Here is a 10,160-nt window from a genome sequence, read left to right as displayed (position 1 = left end):
TTGTGAATAAAAAATTATAATATGTTATTAAATTGGTCTTTAAAATTAGCTACCAAAGTTTTGACTAGAGATGACAAATAAACCCGTTCCCGTGGGTATTATCCGAACTCGTCCCCGTTTTGACGGGAAATCCCTGCATTAACTGGGCATGGGTATGGAGAATCCCCGACTTTTTCAGTTAGGTATGGGTATGGGTATGAGAATGTACATATCCCCGCCATAATATTCGTCCCCGCCATATCTCCATTCTCGTTTAAATTATTAAAATATTCACAATTAATTAAGTAACTTATATATATATATATATATATATATATATATATATATATATATATATTCTATTTTTTATTTCTTTTAATTATTTGGTTTGTTGTGAAACTCATCTGCATCTCCAATATATTTCTTATCTTATCATAACATTTATGTCATTATGTTAAAATGATGTATGTTAATTAAAAAAGTTTTATGCCTCAGATTTGAATATTTATATTATTTTTTAATATTTTTATTTATTATATATTTTCCTTTCACATTAGAATGTTTATATTCTCAATTTAAGGTAATATAAAAAAAATTCTTTACTTATTATTATTATTATTATTAATTTTTGTTTAATTTGAAGAACTCTTTTGTTTCATTAAAATAATTATTTTCGTTATTTTTCAACCATTGAATATATATGTTGATATTTGAAAACTTTTCTTAGTTCTCTAAAATATTTTTCATCTTATCATACCTTAATTATATATTTGATTTCCTTTGTGCGATTCTTTCGATAGTCTCTCAAATTATTTCAAAAACACACATTTGTTAATTTTTTAATATTTTTATTTATTGTTTTTATTTTCATCATGTAGAATAATATTTCGATATATTCTATCTAATTATCTTTTATTTTATAACTCACTGTTAATCATACTGTAATTTTTTCACTTTAAAATGTTTTTGAAGTGGTTAAAATTATATATATATATATATATATATATATATATATATATATATATATATATTTAGGAATAGAATACTTTGAAATAAATTATAATTGTCTACATTTTATATTACAATACCAAATAAAATTTCATGAGAACCAAAAGATTTATTAAATTTGTAAACTACAACATTCATGAACTTAGTTGCTAAAATTAAAAAAATATTTCAAAAAAATATAAAAGGAAAACAAATATTCAAATTAAAATATATTTTAAATGTTTGTTTACTTCAATTTTTTAAATTCTAATGAATCTATTTTTTATACACTAATAAAAGTTATAATACATCACTTTATCAAAATGACACAAAGAACAAATAATAAACATAATAATAAAATTTTGACATAGATTTTGTATCTTTTGAACTTCAATATATGTTAGATAGTGACAAAAAAATATTCATAGCAATTACATTAAATTTTTATATTGTAGTAAATAAAAGTTATTTATACAATTAAAGTGAAAAAACTACAACATGATTAATAATGAGTTATAAAATAACAAATAATTAGATAGAATATATCAAAATATTATTCTACGTGATGAAAATAAACAATAAATAAAAATATTAAAAAACTAACAAATGTGTGTTTTATAAATAATTTGAAAGACTCTTAAAAGAAATCGCACAAAGGAAATCAAATGTATAATTAAGGTATGATAAGATGAAAAATACCTAGAGAACTAATTATTAAATTATGTTTGAAGTGATTAAAATTAAATAGAAATATCATTAGTCACCAAAATATTTGTCATTAAATTACAAATAAATTAGTAATTAAATTGGTCACTAAATCAAGTACCAATTCGATCATTGAATCGGTCACTAATTTAATCATTGATTCAGACAATAAATCAACTACTACCACCAATGACGAAAAATAGTGACTGATATGGGTTACTGACTAAATCAGTCACTATTTCATATTTTTCTTGTAGTGAATTATCATATACTATTCCTAAATATCATTATATATATATATATATATATATATATATATATATATATATAATTTTAACCACTTCAAACATATTTTAAAGTGAAAAAATTACAATATGATTAATAGTGAGTTATAAAATAAAAAATAATTAGATAGAATATATTGAAATATTATTCTACATGATGAAAATAAAAACAATAAATAACAATATTAAAAAACTAACAAATGTGTGTTTTTGAAATAATTTGAGAGACTATCGAAAGAAATCGCACAAAGGAAATCAAATGTATAATTAATGTATGATAAGATGAAAAATATCTTAGAGAACTAAGAAAACTTTTCAAATATCAACATATATATTCAATGGTTGAAAAATAACAAAAATAATTATTTTAATGAAACAAAAAAGTTCTTCAAATTAAACAAAAATTAATAATAATAATAATAATAATAATAATAATAAGTAAAGAATTTTTTTTATATTATCTTAAATTGAGAGTATAAACATTCTCATGTGAAAGGAAAATATATAATAAATAAAAATATTAAAAAATAATAGAAATATTCAAATGTGAGGCATAAAACTTTTTTAATTAACATACATCATTTTAACATAATTACATAAAGGTTATGATAAGATAAAAAAATATATTGGAGATGCAAATGAGTTTCATGACAAACCAAATAATTAAAAGAAATAAAAAATAGAATATATATATATATATATATATATATATATATATATATATATAAGTTACTTAATTAATTTTGAATATTTTAATAATTTAAACGAGAATGAAGATATGGCGGGGACGAATATTATGGCGGGGATATGTACATTTCCATATCCAACTGAAAAAGTCGGGATTCCCCATACCCATACCCATGCCCAATCAATGTGGGGATTTCCTGTCAAAACGGGGACAGGTTCGGACAATACCCATGAGGACGAGTTTATTTGTCATCTCTATATACTACAATCTCAAACAAAGTTTATGTTTATTGCTATAAACAAAGTTCCTAGTATGCTTAAATGTGATTGTAGTGAAAATGGATTGTAGTTAAGCTTTAACCACAAATAAGGTAAATAATATGTTTAATTTGTTGTACTAATAATACAAGTGACATGTATTCATGTTGTAATGTATTTGTTCAAGCGTTAGGTGCACAAGATAACCTATTTGAATGAGTTCCTAAGGTAAGAATTTAAACTTAAATTTGTCAGGATCAAATACAACAACTACTGACAAACAAAAAAGAAAAACATACATGTTGTCAAGTTGAAAAGAGGTAGTAAATACAAGTGCTAAAAAGTGATTCTAACTAATCGTATCAATATGCAAGGTTAAACCCAAAGTATCACACAAAAATTTGAACTAAAAAGAGTACTTCAGAGTATGTCTTTATGCTTGACACAGTTGTTGTTTCATGGTAATCTAAAAAGCAATCTATTGTCACTTTGTCAAGTACAAAACCTGAATTTGTTTTTGCAATAACATGTGCTTGTGAAGCTATTTGGCTAAGTAGGAATACTTAAGGAGCTGAAATTTAAACAACCAGAAGTCACTACAGTTTTTTGTAATAACAATTCAACAATTAAGCTTTCCAAGAATCTAATACTACATGGAAGAAGCAAGCACATTAATGTGAGGTTTTGCTTTATAAGGGATCTCATTAACGATGGAGTAATTGACTTGAAGTTCTCCATAAGTGATGAGCAATTGGCTGATACATTTATAAAATCTATCAAGGTTTCAGTTTTTCAAAACTTAAGGAGGTTAACAAGAATATATACTTTGGATGATCCAGTTTGAAGAAACTTATGTATAAATAAACTGAATGAATCAATTTAAGAGAAAGAATATTAGGATATTTGTGTTGTGGTTTATGTCATGTTAATGTTTCTTTTAAGTTATTTAAATATTTTTAATTTTAGGATTTTGTTATCTTGTATAAAACATGGGTTTGTTATGTTTAAGTGACTGAATCTATTATTTATAAACTTGTAAAAAGGTTTTTATCTTACATGAATAAAACAATTTACTCGAAGCTCTCTTTTATATATTTTTTGTTGCCTACCATTTTATTTAACACTATAAACAGTTTATTATTTTTACATGTTTTAAAAAAATTAAATTGAAGTCATATGAAAAATATTAGGTTTAATATTTTATATAAAAATTAAATTGTTACATATATTTTTGGTTCTCCTCGTAAAAATTGGAATTAATTTTTACTTAAAACTTTTATCTAATTTAATCCTAAATTTTAGAAATGCATTGATCGAGTTTTTTAACTAAATTTTTTAAAATTTATTTAAAATTTTAAACGTATTTTAACGTTTCATGATAGTTAACATTTTTTTTAATTTTAAATTTAGAAACAAGATTTAAATGTGAAATAAACTTAATAATATAGGTTAAAAAACTACGTTTGAGACTGAATTAAAAAAAAATATAAAAGAAAATTATTATTTTAAATTTTTACTTATATTTAATCTAAAATTAAAATATAATAGTAAAGAAACAAAATACACGTGACAATAAAGATAGCATATAAATACTTACACATTGTCTAAATCTACTAACTTTTTGACCAGTAGAAATTTCGAATAGATTATAATATTTATGTCAGTACTGCACCTGTTTAACATAATTAATAAAAATACAATATTTGATTTTATTAAGAAAATAAAACGATATTTCTTCGTAGTATTTGATTTACCAGTAATTCTTTCATTCATTATAGATAATATTTTATAATTTTATATTATTATTATTATTATTCAGTATTTTTATTTGTTTTGTTTATAAATAATTTGTTTATTTTAGCTAAAATTTTAAATTATTTTCTTCTATCACAGCAATAGTAGAATTCTTGAGAAAGGGCAAAGAGAAAAAACCAATTACCCCATTTTTCATAAACCCTATACTGTAAACCCACCCCTTGCCTTTTCTCTGCGTTTCCGAAACCCTAACCTAGCATTCCAATGGGGGGAAAGAGGAGGAAGAACGACGATGACTCAGATGTGGAAGAATCAGAAACAGCGTTCTCCAAGAGGAAGAAGACTGTGGCAACGGAGGAGAAGAAGGACCAATTACGTCCTTCGATGATAAAGAACAAGGAGAAGAGATCTGAGGTGCACGCGAAGTTGAAGCACCAGAAGAAACTCGATAAGCGCGCTAAGGCCAAGGCTCGTGATGCAGCTGTCAAGAAAGCTCTTGAACTCGGTGAAGAGGTAGTTTCTTAATTCCCCGAATGTGAATCTAAATTGTTGTTGCTGCTGTGTTCGATACGTATCAGAAACAATAACGATTATTCATGGTTATGCAGCTTCCGGAGAAGAAGGTCCCTCGCACAATTGAGAACACTAGGGAGTTTGACGAGACCGTTTGCAAGCCCGACGACGAAGAGGTTTTGAATTTTGTGCTTTGTCATTTAGAAATCATTACCGTGTTTTTATTGCTATATATTGGGTTAGATTGAATTGAGTTAAAGTTTTTTTTAAGCTAAGTGATAATTCCACATTTTTTTTTTCTGAGAATCACGGATGAGCTAACTGATTGAGCCAATCTAAGTTGGAACATTTCAATCCGAGTTTGGTAGTATAGCAACAGCATGAGTGGGGGTTTAAGGTTGAAAATAGCGGGGAACAAGAACATGTTGCAAACTATGGAATTCAGTCAATTTTAAAATGGAGTAAAGGTTTTGACGAGGGGCTTGTGTTTACTATTTTTATGTGCGCAGTGCTGATGTTGTTCAAAATTCAAACATCATTTGTTTTGACTAATGAATAATACTTGTTTGTTTGCAGTTGTTTGCAGGGAATGATGCTGATGAATTCAGTTCAATTTTGAATCAGCAACAAACTCCCAAGATATTAATCACCACTTGCCGCTTCAATTCTAGTGTATGTTTGTAATATCCGTCTAATCTAAAATGAGTGTTTCTGAAGCAATAACTCTTTACTCCTTAGTTTCTTTGTATTCTAGATTCACTTTTTTTGGGAGAATATCGTCATTCTTAATTGTATAACTTTTCTGACCTTTGGCTGAGACATGACTTGCTCTGCAGAGGGGACCTGCATTTATATCGGAGTTGCTATCTGTTATACCAAATGCTCATTACTATAGGAGAGGAACATATGATCTAAAAAAGGTGCTGGGTTTCGGACTGTCTTAACCTAATAGCCGGGGAAATTAAAACATGTTTGAGAGATTTTTTCTAATTTTGTTTTTTGATCACAGATTGTAGAATATGCAAAGAATAAGGACTTCACTTCTATTATAGTTGTTCACACCAATCGTAGGGAACCAGGTAAGGTTTTCCTTCCAGTGAAAATTCAGTCCATACAGATTTATACATTTAAAGATTGTTTTTTAGGTATGTTGGTCTTTCTCCCTTAGATTTCTGGGCAACATGCCCTACATGATTCTTGCTCCCATTTGCAGATGCTCTTCTAATAATTGGTGTACCTAATGGGCCCACTGCTCATTTCAAGCTGTCGAAGCTTGTTTTGCGCAAGGATATTAAGGTATGCAATAATCTGCTTATTTTGAATTTTGGGGTAGATAAGTTAAAAATGTCTCTTGAAATTTTGATTGAGGGAGAAATAAATCTAGTTGCGACTTGTTAAGTGTATAGATGCTCAACAGTTGAAGTTACTTTTTGTCTCCTTTGTTTTTTGCTTATCGGTCACCTATGATGTATTGATACTTCAATTTAGGTCATATATCTAATCTATAAAGCAGTAATATTTTTGTGTTGACAATAATTTATAATTTTTTATTTATTTTGAAAATGTCTACTAAATGTGATTTTAATTTGCACTCACAATTGCAACTTGTTATTTTATTATTAATAATTGTCTATCAGCAGTAGAGATTGATACAATTTCATTTACGTACTTAAATTAAGCATGCTACTTTTTGTCGACAGAAATAAATGATTTAAATTTTGATTGCATGCATTTGGTGTCCGTTGCAGAATCATGGAACTCCAACCAGTCACAAGCCTGAGCTTGTACTGAATAACTTCACAACACGTCTAGGGTCTCGAATTGGAAGGTGATTATTTTATCTTATTGTATGTTTCAGCTGTAATGGTTTTTTCTTATAATTTTGCTTTATTCAAATGGTAGGTCTTATAGAAATACTTTTATGTACTTCCTGTCTGGTACTTTTATATAAATAATATGCAAATAGCCTAAAAGGAATCTAAAGATTTGTTCCCCATTTTGCTTATAGAATTTTTCATAAACAGATATCTACTCTGTTTCTAGTTTCAATATAATAATGGTTTGTGTTAATAGGTTGATACAGTCTATTTTTCCTCAAGATCCAGAATTTAAAGGCCGACGAGTAGTCACCTTCCACAACCAGAGAGATTTTATTTTCTTCCGTCATCACCGGTATATATCTGTTAAAACATACAATATTGCCACTTGCTTCAAAATATTAGTAATTTTCACTCTCTTGACACTGTGTTATGTTCAACCATACTTAAAAGGTACATTTTTGAAAAGAAAGAAGTTAAAAAAGCTGAGTCCAAGGGTAAAAAGGACAAAGATGGCAAGAGTGATAATGTTCCTGAACAGAAAGTAATTGCTCGGCTTCAGGTTGGTCTTGGCTCTTTTTTATTTTCCTTTTACTTTCCACCGCCATTTAAAAACTCAATAGATGTTGACCACTGTATTACATTTAGTTATTATGTTCCTCATTACTTTCCTTGTTTGTCAATCCAAGTGGTATAGTATGTATGTGGAGTGTTGTTCTGTCTATATTAGATATTATGAACTGGCTTTTCAGATTGTTGACGTCTGTGATCTTGTCAGAGGGTATAGAGGAGAGATTGTGCAGATTATGTAATTTGTTTATGCCAGTTGTTTGTTATTTAATCTTTATTTAGATGTGGACTCTAGAGAGTTAATCATGAGTGTGATTAACTAAAAGTTGTCTCCATGGTATGGATGCTTACAAATTCTTATAGAGACTTTGCAACTTGTGTTACCAATGTCCGATGACATCTATTTTACAATTCAATCTGAATCAGGAAAGATCGGTAGCCAATTTTATTTATGTATACTAAGATTAAGGATGTCACATTTTGTTACAAAATTAAATTATTTCATTTTTTTTGTATGCATTTTACCTTCAAAACGTCCAATGTTTATGATATTTTCAAGTATTTAAATTCTTGATCTGTTCAAGCTGTAATATTTGTTGTTTCATATGAATAATGGTCTTCAAACTTGGCCCTTCACTTAAACGTAGGAATGTGGCCCTCGTTTCACGTTGAAGTTGATTAGCCTGCAGAATGGAACCTTTGACACAAAGGGTGGGGAATATGAATGGGTTCACAAGGTAATTTGTTTGCTAACTAACTCGCTTTTTCAATTCTTGGTCTGACTTTACTTGACTCTTTTGTCTCTTTTTTTTTTCTTTTAGGCGGAAATGGATACAAGTCGAAGAAGGTTTTTCCTATGACTTGTTTTGGAGAGTTGAATTTTGGACATCATTTTTGGTGGAATAGTTCTCTTGCGTCAACTTGTTTTTAGTTAAATTTGATGTATCATTTATTTTTATTTTATCTGGGCTAAAGTCCTATCATCTTTGTATACCCGTGAACAATCTTTAACTCAAAATGTATTGGTGGTTGGGAAAGAGATAACGTATTGGCAGGTTTATTGTAACCAATATAATTGATTCTATAGCGGTCTCTTTCTATGTTCACGGTTTCGTTTCTTTCTACTGTGTTGTATTCTGAGTTTATTGATGTCACAGGATTGACTCCATGTGGCGATGTGTGTATTATTAGCATTACCTGAAACGTGTAACGATTTGTGCTCTGTTTAATCGCCGCCCAAAGAAAAATTCTCAGGACGAATTTTAACTGACACAGACCGAATTTTAAATGGTCACCAATGATTTTCGTCAACTACAGGTATCTTATATTTTTTAATGATTAAATACCTAGTTCGTTCAAAATTCTGTATTAAAGGTATCTGCACAAATCCCTTGCGGCAAAAGGGTAGGAAACTGCATCCACAGATTTGAATGATTATTTTTTATTTTTAAGACTAATTTTATAGCAGTAGAAGGAGTAAGTTCAATAGTTTTAGGAAATTTTTAATTTTGTAAGGTAAAGGGTTATTTTTAATATATAATAATAAAATTTTGTTTATTTTTTATCCAACATTGATTTTTTATTAAAAGGTTTAATAATTTGGTTGCATTAGTATGTGAAATTATAAGTAAAGTTGTTTTGCTCTCTTCCGTTGTAAGTAGAATTACTTGAAGTGTACTTTTGCCTTTCGGCACAATCTTTTCAAACATTCCTCTGAATTCTGCATATTTTGGTAGCCGAAAGAATTTGTAATGGTGGCACTCTGGCCCAAGTCAAGGATAACTTTTGAATTAAAAAACACTTGTGAAGATAATTGTATTTTAACATAATTCTCAAACTACGTTTTTATTTCTATAAGTGATTCTTTCATCTTAAAACTGTTGAAGGTTATCCAAAAATGCTTATAGGAATGATGGATCTGAAATTTCATTACCCTACAACATTATTAGAATATATATTTGATTTTAAGTAATAGAATCTGTTAAAGGTAATTAAAACTGTTATTCACGCGTTCAAGAAGAAACATTTAAACATAAGAAATACTCAATTCTTCTTCATCACTTATTATAATCAGCTATAATAATTTTTAAATTTTTATGTACATAAGGAAATCTTCTATAGATGAATCTTTTTTCAACTTGATTCAAGAATTCAATATTTCATCAACTTGTTCATGAGAGTTTCGTTCTTTCACATTGGAAACATTTGCGTCCATTAATAAAGAGAAATGTTGGAAGTGGTGTTAATGGTTCCATTGCACAACTGTGATTAAAGATTTGGGAATAATATTGATGAATGAGTGAGGAGGTGGATACGATGAAAACAAGACATCTGATGCAAAAGTTTGCCCTGGATTAGGCCCACACGTTTTGGGTATGAATAAACGCGTGTTACAGAGGAGAAAGGAAAATATAAGGTGGTGAAGACTTGCAAGTTCCTTCCTTCATCTTTTATACATCTGTATGGATAAGCTGTATTGACCGATAAATAAAGCATTTTATGTGTTTAGTCTATAATAATTTGAAAAAAATAAATTAGACATGTATAGTTTAAAGATCATATTTTTGTCTGGATAATAATATTTTAATTTAATTTTTTTTATTCA

At 28.0% G+C, this 10,160-nt stretch overlaps 1 protein-coding gene across 1 annotated transcript; it reads left to right on the top strand.

Annotated features, from left to right (window-relative positions):
* The first annotated feature begins 4,821 nt into the window (after nt 1-4,821).
* On the top strand, nt 4,822-8,679 carry MEE49 (Ribosomal RNA processing Brix domain protein). The gene is made up of 11 exons (XM_028051545.2): nt 4,822-5,168; nt 5,264-5,344; nt 5,745-5,840; nt 6,005-6,088; nt 6,178-6,247; nt 6,382-6,464; nt 6,917-6,996; nt 7,242-7,340; nt 7,439-7,547; nt 8,203-8,292; nt 8,377-8,679. Exons 1-11 carry the CDS (start codon nt 4,920-4,922, stop codon nt 8,413-8,415), a joined length of 1,080 nt encoding a protein of 359 aa, XP_027907346.1. The 5' UTR covers nt 4,822-4,919; the 3' UTR covers nt 8,416-8,679.
* The last annotated feature ends 1,481 nt before the right edge of the window (nt 8,680-10,160 follow it).

The sequence above is a fragment of the Vigna unguiculata genome, chromosome 10 (genome assembly GCF_037176805.1).
Source record: "Vigna unguiculata cultivar grain cowpea cultivar isolate G323 ecotype 2 chromosome 10, ASM3717680v1, whole genome shotgun sequence".
NCBI lineage: Eukaryota > Viridiplantae > Streptophyta > Magnoliopsida > Fabales > Fabaceae > Vigna > Vigna unguiculata.
The sequence above is the reverse complement of the archived record's forward strand: the minus strand, read 5'-3'. Positions and strand labels throughout refer to the sequence as shown.